This window comes from Dipodomys merriami, unplaced genomic scaffold (assembly GCF_024711535.1).
Source record: "Dipodomys merriami isolate MVZ:Mamm:240054 unplaced genomic scaffold, mDipMer1.0.p SCAF_70, whole genome shotgun sequence".
In the NCBI taxonomy this organism is placed as follows: domain Eukaryota; kingdom Metazoa; phylum Chordata; class Mammalia; order Rodentia; family Heteromyidae; genus Dipodomys; species Dipodomys merriami.
The window spans coordinates 5,499,517-5,515,667 of record NW_027206291.1 but is presented as its reverse complement, the minus strand read 5'-3'; the positions used below and the strand labels follow the sequence as shown (position 1 = coordinate 5,515,667).

At 57.0% G+C, this 16,151-nt stretch overlaps 1 protein-coding gene across 1 annotated transcript; it reads left to right on the top strand.

Annotated features, from left to right (window-relative positions):
- Window positions 1-3,526: 3,526 nt before the first annotated feature.
- Klf16 (KLF transcription factor 16) lies at window positions 3,527-15,487 on the top strand. Its single transcript, XM_070007980.1, has 2 exons — window positions 3,527-4,053; window positions 13,186-15,487. Exons 1-2 carry the CDS (start codon window positions 3,603-3,605, stop codon window positions 13,485-13,487), a joined length of 753 nt encoding a protein of 250 aa, XP_069864081.1. The 5' UTR covers window positions 3,527-3,602; the 3' UTR covers window positions 13,488-15,487.
- Window positions 15,488-16,151: the final 664 nt, after the last annotated feature.

Here is a 16,151-nt window from a genome sequence, read left to right as displayed (position 1 = left end):
GCTTCCTGAATAGCTAGGATTACAGGCCTGAGCCACCGGCGCCTAGTCAGCCCTAGCACTCTTTACTTTTTTTTCTTTTTTTTGTTGGTCATAATGTCTGATCTCTGGGCCTGGGGCTGTCCCTCAGCTCTTCAGCTCAAGGATAGCGCTCTACCACTTGAGCCACAGCACCACTTCTGGCTTTTTCTGTTGATGTGGTCTGAAGAATTGAACCCACGGCCTCATGCATGCAAGGCAAGCACTCTACCACTGAGCCGCCTTCCCAGCCCTACATACTTTTTAATATATATTTTTATTGTAATGCTACTGTACAGAGGGGTTACAGTTACATGAGTAAGGTAATGAACACAGTTCCTATCTTTCTGTTTTACATCTTATCAGAGGGACCTGAGACCATGACATCCCATGCCTCCCTCAATACTTTGTGTGTGTATGTGTGTGTGTGTTGTGTGCATGTGTGCGTGCTCACGCACGCTGGTCTTGGGGCTTGAATGCAGGGCCTAGCCTTTTTTTTTTTTTTTTTTTAAGATTATTATAAGGTTTATTAGAGGGGCCATATCTCCCCTGGGAGAAGGAGCACTTGGCGTCTGCTCCTATCCCGATGGCAGGTAGGTTTGGGGCTGGTAGTGGGATAGGTGCCATGCACAGGTAGGTCTGGGTGAAGAAGGAGTGGCCAGCTGTATCCTGGGAACTCTAGGGCAGTGAAGAGCTCAGGTCTGGGTGGAGCTGAGGACCAGAGGTGGGGATAATGCTAACATTCCCAGCTTTGTTTAATAATAATAACAACAACTAGGGGTATCAGGCCAGGGATATGGGTGGAGGTCATTTCTTTTGGAGCTACTTCCTGCTGTAAAGGGGCATAGTCAGGGATCCCTGATTTGTTGCTTGGCTGGGTACTGTACAAGAAGCTTTTTGCTTGACAGTTTGGTTGGTAAAGATTTTAATTTTTTCCATAACAATAGTTATTTAAAATGCAAGGCACAATTAGAAAAGGCAAAAATTGTTGCTAGCAGGCCCGAGAGAGAAATAAGCCAGGGAGCTATTGATTCCCAGAAGGGGCTATCAAAGACCTGAGATTTCATTTTTAGTCTTGGATTGCAGACATAGCAAGGTATGGTACTGACTCTCTGTACTCTGGAGGGAAGGGTAAGACTTTTCCAGCTTTAGGATCACAGGAACCTGAGGAGGTAGCAGAGATGTTTAAAGGTACGAGAGCCAATGGGTGTCATGGGCTCTTTTAGCTACTTCCTGCTCGCCTGGAGGCATGAAGGAGTCACTAGAGCTGTGGTCTTTAGGGTCCAGGTCTGCGCTGGGCAAGGCAGGGCAGTGTAAGTGAAGTCTTGTTGCTTGTAGTAACAAACTGGCCTTCACTTGTTCCTAGGTGGTATCCTGGGTGGGGCTATTATCCTGTTAAAAGAAACTTATGGAAAGGTCAGGCAAAAGGCTGACAAGGTGACAAGGTCAATTAACGTGAATGACACCAGAGAACACATGCTGGCCACAGGCCAGAAAAGTTCCATTTGGAGCATAAGCCCAGTTGTGGGGCCTAGGCTTTTTGAACTCGGGGTTTTTGAGCTATTTTACCCAATGCTAGCTCTTTACCACTTGAACCACAGCTCCACTTCTGGCACATTTTTTGTGCTGGTTGTGGGCCTTGAACTCAGGGCCTGGGCACTGTCTTTGAGCTTCTTTGCAGAAGGCTAGCACTCTACCTCTTAAGCCACAGCACAATTGCTAGCTTTTTCTGTTTATGTGGTACTGAGGAACTGAAGCCAAGGCTTCATGCAAGCCACATTCCAGCCATATTCCCAGCCCTCCGGCATTATTTATTTATTGTCAGTTGTGGGTCCTGATCCCTGGGCCTAGGTGCTGTCCCTCAGCTCTTCAGCTCAAGGCTAGCACTCTACCACTTGAGCCACAGCACTACTTGCGGCTTTTTCTGTTGATGTGGTGCTCAGGAATCGAACCCAGAGCCTCGTGCATGCAAGGCAAGCACTCTACCACTGAGCCACCTTCCCAGCCTCTGTCCACTGATTTATGTATACTAGGAGTTGCTGAGGACCTGAGGGTTCAGTCTATCAGAGGAAGAGGTGGCACCATCCAGTGCTCTGGGGTCTAGAGGAGAGGGGAACTTGGGACAATTACCTATAGGTGCCTAAAGAGAGATTAGAGGATAGTGCCAAGGCCAGTGTCTATCCCCTACTTGAGACAGACTGTCGTTCCGGCCCCTCCTGCCTAAGCGTTCTGCCCCTGGAGGCAGCGCCGGCCACTGCACTGCCTTCTTTGCCCGGCGGGAGCTAGGCAGGGGCGGGAGCCTGGTCTCCCACTTCCATGGGCCCGCTGCTTGGGGCCTGCGAGTTTGAGGCACCCCAGCCATCTGTGTCCCCAGCCTCCACACTGCTATTTCACAATTTGGCTCTGTGGTCCTTGGAGGCACCCATAAGTCTCACCAGCTAGACTCAAATTTCTCCGTTCCCGTCCAAAGGGTCCAGTCCTGAAGCAGGGAAGCAAGGTCCAGGAATACCGTGTCCCAGCAGGGCGAGGATCCTCTAGCTAGTTGAGGTACCCGGGGCTGGGCCCTTCCTTTTCAGCCTCGCCCACCCCGTCCATTTCCAGACTTGTGGGCAGCACTCTAGTAACCGGGCGCAGTAAGGTCAGTCGGGAGGGGCTTCCCGCTATCACGGGTTCCGCCGAGTTCCGAAATGGGGGAGTCTTGAGCTTTGAGAAGTGGGCAGCAGGGTGCCAAGCTACGCGGTAAATTCAGGGCCCCTAGCAGAGGGGGGGGGGAAGAGGGAGGTAAGGGTCGCGCACGTGGCCTGGGGGCGGGGCCAGCCGCTTCCGCACCCCCACCCCGGCCACGTGCGGATCCCAGCCTTCTCCCCCCCTCCCCCCCTCCCCGCCCAACGCGAACGGGAGCGCGCCCGGGACCGAGATGGAAGCGTTCGGGGGAGGGGACAGGCTCCCGCCGGCCGCGCGCCCGGGCGTGGGGTGGGCGCGCCTGCAAGGGGCGGGGCACGCGCGCGGAGGAGGCGTGGGGCGCCATGGGAGGAGGGGCGCCCCGGAGGAGGCGGGGCGCGCTGGGGAAGAGGGGGCGTGCCTGAGTCCCGGCCAGCCTCGCCCGCCTCGTGCCCCGGCTTGGGAAGGGGGTGCTCCAGGAGGGGCACGGGGCCGCGCAGCGAAATGGGGCGGGCTCCCATTTTAGCGTAGAAAGGGCGCGCTCGGGGCGGGAGACCAAGAGCCCTCTCCAGCGCAGGAGTGGCGTGCGCCGAGGGGAGGCGGACTCCTAGGGCCTGAGCTCCGCCCCCGGCGGCCGCCCGCTGCTCCCAGGGTGGTGAAGGGCGCGCCCGGCTGGAGGCGTGGCCGCGGCGCCCCGAGGGGGCGTCCTCCGGGTGGGGCGGGCCTTGGCCACCCCCGCGGGCTCCGGTGCGTCAAGGCGCGTCAGGCGGGGCGGGGCGGGCCAAGCGCGGGCGGTGGCGGCGGCGCGCGCCCGGCCGCCTCCTCCTCCTCCTCCAGCACTCGAGCAGCCACTGCCGGCCGGACGGGTGCCGCTCCCACCGCCTCCGTTCCGCCCGCTGCGCCGGAGCCCCGCGCCCTTGCCCGGCATGTCGGCAGCCGTGGCGTGCGTGGATTACTTTGCTGCCGACGTGCTCATGGCCATCTCCTCTGGTGCTGTAGTGCACCGCGGGCGGCCCGGTCCCGAGGGCGCGGGCCCCACGGCTGGCCTGGATGTCCGCTCCGCGCGCCGTGAGGCCGCCCCGCCCGGGACCCCAGGGGCGCCGCCGCCGCCGCCCCCCGCCGTCTCTGGTACGGGGGCTGCTGCGCCCCACCTGCTGGCCGCCAGTATCCTGGCCGACCTGCGCGGTGGGCCCGGTGCCGCCCCGGGGGGCGCCTCGCCCGCCTCGTCTTCCTCGGTCGCCTCGTCCCCGTCCTCGGGCCGCGCCCCCGGCGCCGCGCCTGCTGCCGCCGCCAAGAGCCACCGCTGTCCTTTCCCAGGCTGCGCCAAAGCCTACTATAAGTCTTCGCACCTAAAGTCGCACCTGCGGACGCACACAGGTGAGCCAGGCCATGGTCCTGTACATCGCGGGGTCGACCTCTTGCATCCCCTCCCCCGCTGGGACCCCGAAACTGCGTGGCGCGTGGGAGGCGGGGAGGGGGGCGCGCCCGGGCTGCCGCCGCGCCGGCCGGGAAGGCGGGGCTTCGGTGGGTGGGGCGAGCTGGGGGGCGTGGCGGCCACGCGGTCGGGCGGCGAGGCGCGGGGGGGGGGGGGGGGGCCGAGACCTGGGCTCCGGGCCGATCGGGGCGCTGGGCGCGGTGGGCTCCTGTGGGCACTGTCGCGTTCTTGGGGCTTTGCTTCGTGTTTCTATGTTTTTCGTTTTGGTCTGGCTGGTGGGCATGGTGGTCCGAGCATCCGGCTCTGGTTCCTCTCGGCCATCCCCATCCCCCAGCCTGTTTCCTTATCTGAAGAGGGAGGAGGAGGGTCTTCACGAACTCCCCCCCCCTCCCCGCCCCCCAGGGCAGGTTGGCGCCGGGCCTGGGTAGGGGGTGCCGGGCACGTTTACTTTCCGTTCAGTGCATTTCAGCTAGGTGGAGGCCGCGGTTAGCACCGCGGGTTGGGGCCTGAGTCTGGAGTGGAGTAGTATTGAAGAAAAGGGCTTTTGCCCCAAGTTTCTCTAGGGTGTTTGCTCGCCCCCACACATCTGGTGAGGGGTCTGGGAAGGTCCACAAGGTCGAAGGAGGAGCGACTCAGCCATTCCAGAGTTTCTCCCAGTCCAGGGTGGCTCCGGGCACCCCGCGCCTAATGCGCGCTGATCAACTTTGCCTTCTCAGCTCCTCTCCTTGCCCCCGCCTCCCGTGTGAGTTTTTCCCTCCTGGCTGGAAGATTGGATGGGCAATGGGAAGGTGAGCCTCCCCGACCAGCCTGGGTCCGTTTTTAGGAGAGTTCACCCATTCTGGCAAGTGCCGGGGAGAGGAGCATGTGTGGCTGTCTGGTCTCAGGCTTTGGGGCTAGTTCTGGGTTGGAAGGGGCATCATGGCTCGGCCATCTTCTAGCAGGTGACTTACCAGTTTAAGGTTTCTATTCTCTTTTCTATAAAGGGAGTAGGATTGCCTCCTTGGGGTCGTGGTGGGGATCGCTCAGACGGGCTAGCGGTCCAGGTTCCCCGTGGTGACACTGGGAGAGAGTGCTTGGAAGCTGAGATGGCTCTGGGGGCCACCCAAGGCACCCTACAGGGCCTCCACCTCCAGTTGGACTCTGGCTGGAGAGGTGCGTTGAGCACGGAAGGGGTCTGTTTGCTACACTCCACAAACCCTCCTTCTATTGGGCCTTGTAGGCTCTGCCATGTTAGAGACCAGTTTGACAGGGCATATGTTGGGCTGGGGGTGCATTTCCAGGAGGCACCACTCTGCTGAGGTTTTGAGGGCAAGCTTATCTATCTCCACAGGAGAGATGTTTTGGGGGAACAAAAGGGAAAAAGGTGGCTGGTTGGAGTGCCCTGGCTTGTTTCCTTTGAGTTTTGCCAGTCTGATCAGCAAGAGAGTGAAGTGACTCCTAACTTTCTCATTTGCTTCTGTCTTCTCTTAACCTGCTGGGTGTAGAGAATGTAGTTTGCTGATGGTCAGAGTATCCACTCCATTTCCAGGGTCCTGGTTTGATGTGTGTGTGTGTACGCACGCATACACACACACATTTTTCTTTTTATTTACATCCTGGGTTGGATGAAGGGGAAGCCAGGCTAACTCCTGCCGTTTTGGAAATACTAAAGAGGCTTCCCTGTCCTCTCAGATGATGGCCACAGTGCACCAAAGCTAGTGGGGGAAGGGAAGAATCTGGCTGAATCTTGGGATTGTCAGCAGCATTGCCACTGTGTAGTGATGGGAAACTGGCTGGTGGAGGATGAAGTGGTGTTTAGGGCTGGGTGAAGATGATTAAAAGCAACACCAAGTATCTTCTGCATGGTGGGCAGGGTGTTAGCTCTACATAGATGCTATGTCCCAGTTCTCACCCCATAGGAGTCTTGGCACTCTATCCAGAAAGCCTCCTTAAAATTATAACCACTTGGGGACTAGGAGAGCAATACTGGACCCTGGCACCTTTAATTTAATTTCTTTTTGTCAGTCCTAGTAATGAACTCATGGCCTAGGCTGTGTCCCTGAGCTTCTAAGAGAAGGCTACGACTACCACTTCAGCCCACAGCACCAGTTCCGGCCTTTTCTGTTTATGTGCTACTGAGGCATGGAATCCAGGGCTTTATGCATGCTAGGGAAACACTCTACCACTAAGCCACATCCCTAGCTACTTCAATTTTATTTCTCGTAGGCATTGGGGACACTTAAATGCTGGATGGCTTTTAATCAGGGTCTCTCTTTCCCAGGGAGACCATTCCATTTTGGAATCCAGGAAAGCCACGTTTGTTCTGGGGGGTTCTAAGGCCAGCTGGGTTCACCAGCTGGTGACTGAAGGCCTTGGAAGAGCTGTTTGCAGAACCATCCCCTAGGGCCTTTGGAAGAGACCCTCACCCCACCCAGCCATCCACTCTGAGAACTTTTTCTGTGTTAGAGAAACAGCAGTCAGGCTCAGCTCCCTAGGGCAGAGGAGTGAGTACACCTTGTCACAAGCAGGAGGCTGAGGTGAAGAGGAGGGCTGGAGGAAGTATAAGGTTGCCCCTTCCTGGATAGAGCATGTAGACAGTTGGGTAGAGCCTAGCCTATGGCCCCTAGGCCTGCTGAGTACCCCTGAGTGGGAAGGGAAGGACTTTAGAGGCTGTGGGAGATGTTGACGCCGTTGCCATGGATACTGGAAGAGAGCCAGCAATGGGACAGGGGCGGGAACAGTAGGAGAGGCTGGCTGTCTACTGCTCTCTCAACCTCCTCCGTCCCTAGCAGGCTCCCTGGCCCTCAAAGTGTCCAATGCATTCAGGCATGTACCCTTGGCTGTCTTGAACTCCACTCACTCCCCGTGCAGCTCAGACCCAGAAAGGGTCTGTTGATGGAAGGGTCTCTCCTCTTGACATTGACCCTTTGGGGTTGAGTTCTCTGGTGGGGCACCGCAGGGTGCTGAGCAACTAACTCTCTCTGGTCTCCATTCCTCAGGAACACCCTGAGGTGGTAACAGCCACAAACATGTCCAGTGTCTCCTGGCAGTTTGCAAGATCACCCCTAGCTACATTATTCTCTGAAAATCTTGTTTACTTAATCTGAGAAACAACACTTGCTGTGTGCCAGGGTTGAGTAGTGTCCTGTGGGGGACAGAACAAGTCCTTGTCCTGTCCCCAGGACTCTTGGAATGGGGGAAGGGAGGGTGACTGGTGACAGCATTGTTCAGGCTGAGGCCCCTCGGGCTGACTTGAAGCCAGCCAGGGCATGGTATTCCCCTGTGGAGGTACCAGCAGGTATGGAAGGGAGAGGCAGAGGCAAAGCAGCCAGGCTGAAGGCCTGTGTTTAATCCCAAGGGTGGGGGCTTTGCAGGGAGGTAAATCCGTTTATGGAGAAGGGATTAGGATGAGAGGGCAGCGTATATTTTAGGAGGGAGGGAGGGAAGTGGGCCATTTTACCAACTGTGGTGATGTGAGGTGAGTGTTTAGGGCATGGGGTGCAGAAAAATTTGTCCTGGCCCCAGTTTTGATATGAGCTGGCCTGAGGGACAGGCAGGGTGGTGGTTATAACTGCTGAAAAGGAGTCAGGGTGAGGCAGCTCCTATCATCATCCAGGAAGAGGTTCCATCTCCCTTAGGGTCAGACTGGAATTGCTGGAGTAGTACTAGGTAGTACTGGGTAGTGCTAGGCCTGATGTGGTGGTTTTTCACCTCTAGTGGGTGCCCAGGGACTCTCCCCCCCCCCCTCCCCACAGCCTTTTCCAAGGCACAACAGTTTGGACTAGCTGCAAACTCCAGCTGGTAGGAGGGGAGAACTCTCCAATATTGCCCTGGTGATAAATATCCCCCACCCAGGCTGCCTGATAAAAGTGATCCAAATGGGCCAGGAGTTGGTGAATGATACTAGCTAAGGAGTTGGTCTCCTGGGGAAGGCGGCCTGGGCTGGGTGGGTCACTGGGCTGTTTGTAGAACCTGCATAATCCTTGGGAAGCTTGAAAGTGTACCTCTTAGCCCTCAAGTGCTGATAGGAAGATGGAGAGTGACCAGGCAGCCCGACCCTTACTGAAATGGAGAAGTAACCCCTCCCATTTCAGAGTGAGCAGGGGTCTAGATGATGATGAGGGTGTTAGCTCTGGCTAGGCCAGGCCTGGAAATTTTCTGTATGGATACACATTAAGCACCTCTCTAGCTGGGAGCTCAGCTCCTGCTCTGTTCACAGCTGGCCTTAGGGGCCAGACATCACATCCAGAGATGCAAACAGGGCACAAGAGGTCAGGGTCACCAGTGGATTTAGAGGAAACAGGTGGTCTAAAGATGATGCTGAGCAGAGTGAAGGGGTAACCAGAAATCTAGTTTTAACTTTGACCCCAAACTAGAGTGGAGCTCTAGATGCAGTGTATAGATTGGATACCTAGATCCAGGTTGTTGGTCTCCTGCACTAGTCCAGGTGCAGGCTTAGGAGTAGAAGCCTGGAGTTGCCAGAAGGTTTCTGAAGGTGATAGTATTGGCAGTTAAGTGGCATGTGGGAGGTAAGGATTTGAGACTACTCAAGAATGTGCCTGCCTACAATTTTTTGGTGGGAACAGTGAAATGATTGTAAAGAGGAAGTCTGGTGTTTATAGGTCAGGGTGCACTGGGTGTGGGGATGGCCAGAGACCAGTTGGAGTTCCAGACCAAGTGATACCCATAGGCTGGCCTTTGTAAGGTCATTCCCTTGACCATACTTACCAGTTTTCTTGTTTACTGAGCCACTTCCAGGATCCCCCTGCCACTCCCCTGGGTGGGTGAGGGTTCTTTTACCCACTTCTCTCAGCTGCAACCCAACCTTGGGGAGGTTCGGTCTTGTTTCTTTTCTCTTCTTTACTGTTTGTAATTGGACCTGGAGCTTGAACTTGGCCTAGGTGCCATTCCTGAACTTTTGTGCTCAAGGCTATGGTGCTCTACTGCTTGAGCCACAGCTCCACTTCCAGCTTTTTTTTTTTTTTTTGTCAGTCGTGAGGCTTGAAGTCTGGGCCTGGGTGCTGTCCCTCAGCAGTTCAGCTCAAAGCTATTGCTCTACCACTTGAGCTATAGCAACACTTCTGGGTTTTTCTGTCTATATGGTACTGAGGAATTGAACCCTGGGCCTCATGCATGCGAGGCAAGCACTCTACCATTGAGCCACCTTCCCAGCCTAACTTCCAGCTTTTTTTTTTTTTTTTGGACGGTCCTAGGGCTTGAACTCTAGGCCTGGGTGCTGTCTCTCAGCTCTTCAGCTCAGGGCTAGCACTCTACCACTTAAGCCACAGCACCACTTCCGGCTTTTTTCTGCTTATGTGGTTCTGAGAATTGAACCCAGGGCCTCATGTATGCGAGGCAAGCACTGTACCACCGAGTCAACTTCTCAGCCCGAACTTCCAGCTTTTTGATGGTCAATTGGAGATGAGCTTCATAGACTTTTTGCCCCAGCTGGCTTCCAGTGAGCCACCTGTACCAATCCTGGGGGAGGCTTCTTTTCTTCTTTATTATGTGTGTGTGCCAGGTCCTGGGGCTTGAATTCAGGGCCTGGGCATTGTTCCTGAGCTCTTTTTTTTTTCTTTTTCTTTTTCTTTCTTGTCAGTCGTGGAGCTTGAACTGTAGGCCTGAACACTGTCCGTAAGCTCTTCAGCTCAAGGCTAGAGCTCTACCACTTGAGCCACAGTGCCACTTCAGGTTTTCTGGTGGTTAATTGGAGATGAGAGTCCCAAGGACTTTCCTGCGTAGGATGGCTTTGAACTGCGATCCTCAGATCTCAGCCTCCTGAGTAGCTAGGACTACAGGCGTGAGCCACCGGCACCCAGCTCCCTGAGCTTTTTTTGTTCAAGGCTAGCACTGCACTCTAGTTCCACTTCTAGTTTCTTGGGTAGTTAATTGGGGATAATGGTCTCTCAGACTTTCCTGCCTGGGTTGGCTTCGAACTGCCATCCTCAGATCTCAGCCTCCTGAGTAGCTAGGATTTCAGGCATGAGCCATCACTGTCTGGCTGTAGGTGGGGAAGGTTTCTTAGCCAAGCTTCCAGTGCCCTCCTCATTCCAATCCCAGACTCAGGTGATTAGGTCCCCAGGTGCTTGCCCCCTGAGGTACCACCTGCAGGCTCCTCTCTGGGGGAGGGGCTGGAGCCAGTTTGCAGGAGATAAGGAGCTCCATGTTTCTGAGCCTATATAGCACCTAGGTGACCTGGATTGGCCCCAGCCCTGGCCCCACCTGAGTCAGAGGATCAAGTCCACCAGGGCCCCACCTACATTGCCCTGCCTGCAGTTGTCCTCACCTAGAAGCTGCACCTGAAGGAGCTCTGTCTCTCCCCCCCCCCCCCCCCGCCCCCAGTTAACCCTGCAAGTGGATTGAGAGATTGGTCGAGCCAGGCACGAGCCCAACATTGCTGGTGTGGGAAGCTGCAGTCCGGTGTACCACCACTCATGTGTGCATGTGCCCAGGCCCTAGCCACTGAGCAAGGAATGGGGAGTGAGGGGCTGGCCCCCGCCCCAGCAGGGCCATGTGAGCAGGGCTGGCTGGGACTGCAGATGTCCCCACCACCACTGCTGAGCTACATGCAGCAGCTGTGTTCCCGGCGGCTGATTGTCTTCTGCCCAGGTGGGCTGGTGCTGGCATCACTTGGCTTCCATAGCAGCCTGTGCTTGGCAAAGAGGACCTGGAGGGGTGAGAGGTGGGGACTGGCCCCTGGGTTCCAGAAGTGAGCCAGATGCTGGGAGGAATGACCTACCTATGGGATGTCCCTTTCTCTTCTGTCACCCTGTGTACCCTGCAAGATGATGACAGGACTGCATGTCCCCAGGACATTGCTCCCCAATCATGGGGTCTGGTTCAAAGCTACTTGTCCCCTCTCATATGAGTTCCCCACCCACCCCCCAGGCTGGGCCTCTGTATCATCTGTGTCAAGGATGAGGGTGGAGGTCCCTTCTGGGGCTTCTTTTACTCATTCAGCATGGGCCTACTGGGATCGTTTCTCCACCTGCTGATAAGCGTCCTCCTGGATTGTTTAGGGGAGAACACAGGGTTTGGAGGAGGCCACACTAGCTTCTCTACCCAGCTACGTGAGGTCCTAGCCTCCTAGGAACTGTGGGTCCTTCAAGTGTGAGCGTAGCCTACAGGCATCCCTAGGAGATGCCACCTTGGAAGGGGCTTTCTGAGCTCTACTCCCCGCCTTCCTATACTAGGGTGTCTTGTGTAGCTGGGGAGGAAGATGGAGTGGGGGAAGGGAGGTTTTCTTCCGGCTTCTTCCCGGCAGGGTGGTGGCAGGTGTCCTCACCCTGGCCCCACCCCCCTCTCTTCCCCTCTTCCCCTCCCCTCCCTGAGCTCTTTTCCCTAGGGAGCCCTTGAGCTGTTTAGAGCTGAGACGACCCCCCCCACACACACACACTCTAAACCATAGTCTCTGCCTTCTAGTCTCTACACTTGCAGGTTCTATTTTGGTGCACCTCCCCCCCTTTTTTTTTTGCCCTCGTTGAGAGCCCCACTTCTCAGCTCATGCCTGCAATCCTAGCTACTCTGGAGGCTGAGATCCAAGGATCATAGTTTGAAGCCAGCTCAGGCAGGAAAGTCCACGAGATTCTTATCTCTAATTAAGTACCCCCAAAACAGGAGTAGTGCTGTGGCTCAAGTGATAAGAGAGCTAGCTAGTCTGGAGCACAAAGAGGCTCAGGTTCAAACGCCCAAACCACACACACACACACACACACACACACACACACACACACACACACACACACACACACACACACACACACACACACACACACACACACACACACACACACACACACACACACACACACACACACACACACACACACTCTCTCTCTCTCTCTCTCTCTCTCTCTCTCTCTCTCGATTTCTCTCTTTCTCTCTCTCTCCCTCCCTCTCTCTTCTGTCAAGTTCTGCAGGGTATGTGTACCCCAAACAAAAATTCTCAGGGTCACCACAGCCTGCATGAGGCGACAACCACTCTGTTCCTGCTCTGGCTCCCCTGAGACTAGTCCTTGAGGGCAGCAGTGACCTGTTTCCTGTCCTCTGCTTTCTTCCTGCTCCGTGCAGTGTCACAAGGGGCATCATGCATGCACGTGTGCGTGGACCCCTTTGCTCCAGTGTCCAATCCCTGTGCCCACCCTACCCTTTAAAAACCCTGGACCTTGCAAGAGCAAATGCCTGGGGATTCCAGCCAGGGTCATGGGTACCCGGCCCACGGTTCCAAAGCATGCGGCCCTTTGGGTGTGTGTCGCTCCCAGGGAGGCCAGAACTGGCCTGGGGGCTTGGATGGACGGTAGTCCGGAGAGTGTGATCCACCACTCCTTCTCCAATCGACTCCTGTCTACCGTAGAGACACACACTCGCACCCGCCGGGATGGCGACGAGACGGCTGGTCCGGGAAAGGATGGGCGAGGCCGAGGGCGGCCGGCGCGGTGGGAGGGGTCTGCGGAGGAAGTTCCTGGGTGGCGACCCGCCCCTGCCCTGCGCCATCTGTTCCATGGAGGCCGGGAGAGCCCTGTGATCTGGGTGGCTTAGCCAAGCCTCCTTCCGGGTCCTGCTTCCTCCCCCCCCCCCCCTCGTTGGTGACCTGCGTCTGCTTCCTGACACCTTTTCCTCTTCTCTACTCCTGGAAAGCATGGAGCCTGGGCTGACACACATGGGTCCTGGAAAAGCTGCAGGTGGCCTCAGGGGAGGGGGCTGTGACACTTGTAGGGGGTCCTCAGGGGTCTGTGGAGGGAGTCCCACCCCAGGGTCTCCATGACTACCCCTCTCCTGCACCTGTATGGTCATGTGGAAGAGGAGGGAGGTTGGAATTCTGGACACCCGGGGTGCTCTATAATGCCTCACAGGGGTGAGAACAGAGAATGGATAACACTGTGAGGGTAGCAAAGCTTACCCCTGCAGTCCAGGTTCTCCAGGTACAGCAAGAAGTAGAGCTCACAGTGAAGTTCTTGGGACACAGAGGGAACATGTCAATTGGGTGTTCTTGTGGGATCCCTCCAGCCTCGGAAGGGCCCTAGAAAGACTCAGGAAACTGAGCAATTGGGAATTCCCTTGCCCTCCCTGCTGACCACTTTCTGTCTTCTGCCCAGGTGAACGCCCATTTGCCTGTGACTGGCCAGGCTGTGACAAGAAGTTTGCACGCTCTGATGAGCTGGCCCGCCACCACCGGACACACACTGGAGAGAAGCGCTTTCCTTGCCCGCTGTGTACCAAGCGGTTCACCCGAAGTGACCACCTGACCAAGCATGCCCGCCGACACCCTGGTTTCCGCCCGGAACTGCTCCGACGCCCAGGGGCTCGCAGCACCTCGCCCAGCGACTCGCTGCCCTGCAGCCTAGCTAGCAGTCCGGTGCCCAGCCCGGTGCCCAGCCCAGCTCCCGCAGGCCTGTAGGGCCCTGGTCTTCCTGCCTTGAGTGTGGCCCCCCTGCTAGGCTTCAGCAGGGACCACCAGCAATGGGAGAACATGTCTGCTCACAGGGCCCATGGTGGGAACCAATGGGGAGCCCTAGTCTCACCTCCACCAACCTCAAGAAAGCAAAGGGGTGGGGGGGGTCTTGAGACTGGACCTAAGTCCCACCCAGCCTGGGAGGTGGTCTGGGGCTGTCTGTAAATAGCCATGATTCTTAACTCTTCCCAAGTCCTCTACAGGGATCCGGGTGGGCACCGGGGACTCTCTCACCCTGTCTTCCCCTAGGAGCGGGAGTGGAGATGGGGCCTGAGGATCTCCCCCACCCACTGTTTGTCCTCAGTCCCTTCCCTCCCGCCACTACCCCCTCTAGGGTGGGACATAGTATGCACAGAGCCATAGATGAACCCTGGTTCCCATGGGCCCCTGCCCACTCCTACCCCACCGAAAGCCATTGGAGATGTTCAGGGAAATGGGGGGTGTAGCCTAGGCACCCCCCACTTGGGTACTCAATCTCAGGTGTCCACAGGCCTGCCCCCTTGGAGGCGCCACCCAGCGTTCAGGACCCAGGCATGGGATGGGTTGGTTGGGTTTCCAGAGGGCTCTAGGCCCTACCTGGGAGATTTGGACTGGGGGATTAAAAGTCCTTCCAAAGAGCATTTCCACTCATTTTAGGGGCAGGGGAGTGTTTATTTATTTTCCTCCCTCTCTGCTGGTTGGGGCTTTGCTCCCATCTCTGGGTATGTATTTGTGTGAGACTGTGAGTGGCTGGCATCATGACCCAGCCTCTCAGTTCCTACCTGGGTAGGGCTCCTGAATTTGGCCTTGGTGGTACTGCGTGATAGACAATCTTGAAGAGGACCCTGGTGGCCATTGTATTGGGCCAGACTCAAAGCCCTGCAGGTGAGCCCTAAGGTCCTGGAGGGCTGGCAGGTACCATCCTGCCCCAGCCCTTCCCAGGCTTTTGTGGCAACAGGAAGGGGTGAACCTGGACCCCAGGACTGGTAAGGAGACTATGCAGCCTCCTGGACAGCTCGTTTTTTTTGGACCGGATAGAATATTTTTTCAGGCATCAGTTTCTCCCTCTGGACCGGTGGGAGGTCCGTCATCCTCAGGGGGTATGAGTGTGGGGGAGGGTCTCCAATCTGAACTAGAGGAGGGTGGGTAATCTGTGGGGTCCTCTCCCATGTCTTCCTGCTGTGGCTTGGGTTTCCTTTTGGACATTGGGCCTGAGGACCTTCACCCTGTCTGAGACAGAACTAGGTCCTGTCAAACAATGCACAGCCGCCGCGCCCCGCCCCCCCACACCCCCTATTGGCTACAGGAGATTTTTGGCATTCCTATTTGTCCCAGAACTTTGATTTCCCATTGGGGCTTTGGATGATGTCACCTCTCTGCCTGAATCCAGCTCTAGCCAGGCTGGATCCAGGGATGGACACCTGGGGTCCTGGTCAGGGGGAGGCTGGGGATACCCTTCTGGAGCTGGGCTCGGAGGGTCCACCCAGTTCAGCCTCTGCCCTGGGCTTCTCTTCCGGGGTGTCCTTCAGGGTTCCCTGATCTTTCTGCCCACTAACTCTTCTCTGGCAGCGTTAGTGAGATGCCTTAGTCTATGGAGGGTGGGGGGCTGGGGCCCTGATTTCTTTGTCTTTGAATGTGTCTTGCTTGGTCCCAGCCTGGCTGGTGTGCCTGTCCTGAGGGGTGGGGATGGGGATGGGGTGGGGGGTTGGTGCTGGTAGGATGTGGTCTGAGCATCCAGGGAAGAACCTCCAGGTATCCCTGGCTCCTGTGCAGGGGCTGGGGAGCCGGGTCGAGGAGGGGAAGCTGGAAAGACAGGAACTGAGGATCACAGGGAACTGGTTCCAGCCACTTAGAGGTGGCCTCTGCAGGGTGTCTGGGGGAGAAAGCTGTCTGTGGGTGGTGTGGCTCCCTCACCCTCCCTTGCCTCTCTCTTGTATTTAATTAATTAAAAAAGACCATTTTATAAACCCTGCCCCTGTGTCTGGTGTGGTTTGTTCCCAAGGAGGGCTCTCCATAGTGCCCTTTGGTTCCACCCACTGGCACCAGGTCCTAAAGTCATCAACAGCAGTTTCCTGGGGAAAAAGGCAGGCAGGCAGGCAGGCATGTCTTCACCGGGCCCCTCTGCAACACTAAATGTCACCTCCAGCGCCGAGGCGTGGGGAGGGGGCTGCCCGCAGCCGCGCGCTGTGCTTGGCGTCGGCACCCACGCCTCGCCTCGTGCGTGCAGCTGCACCCCCGCCCGCCAGACGCCCGTTGCATAGCAACAGAGGCGCGGTGACTCGGTGCGATGGGGGGGGGCTGCCATCCGCCCCCTTCCGGCTCCGAGAGGGGCTGGGGGGCGGGGACGGGCACGCTCCGGGACTCTGCACCGATGCAACACTGTCCCCTGGAGCCCCCCACCTCGCCCTGCTTGCCAGCCTCAAGCCTCACCTACTGAACACTTCCTGTAGGCTACCTTCCAATTGGGAAGGGAGGGTCAGGGCATGCTAAGCATCGGAAGGGGGGGGGGTGAGCTCCGAGCCCCTTCCTGGGAAATCGGTTTTAGGTCTCCAGGGTCCCCAAGTCCCGGAGGGGGCGGGGCGGAGTCGCCTCCGTTCACCTTCCTCCCGCTCAGTCTCAGTCTCGCCGGTG

What these genes read in the sequence shown, in the direction of transcription:
- Klf16 (XM_070007980.1), top strand. Translation starts at nt 3,603, where the DNA reads ATGTCGGCAGCCGTGGCGTGCGTGGATTACTTTGCTGCCGACGTGCTC. An exon ending in GCACCTGCGGACGCACACAG is followed by an intron (nt 4,054 to 13,185) that starts GTGAGCCAGGCC and finishes TCTTCTGCCCAG; the next exon opens with GTGAACGCCCATTTGCCTGT.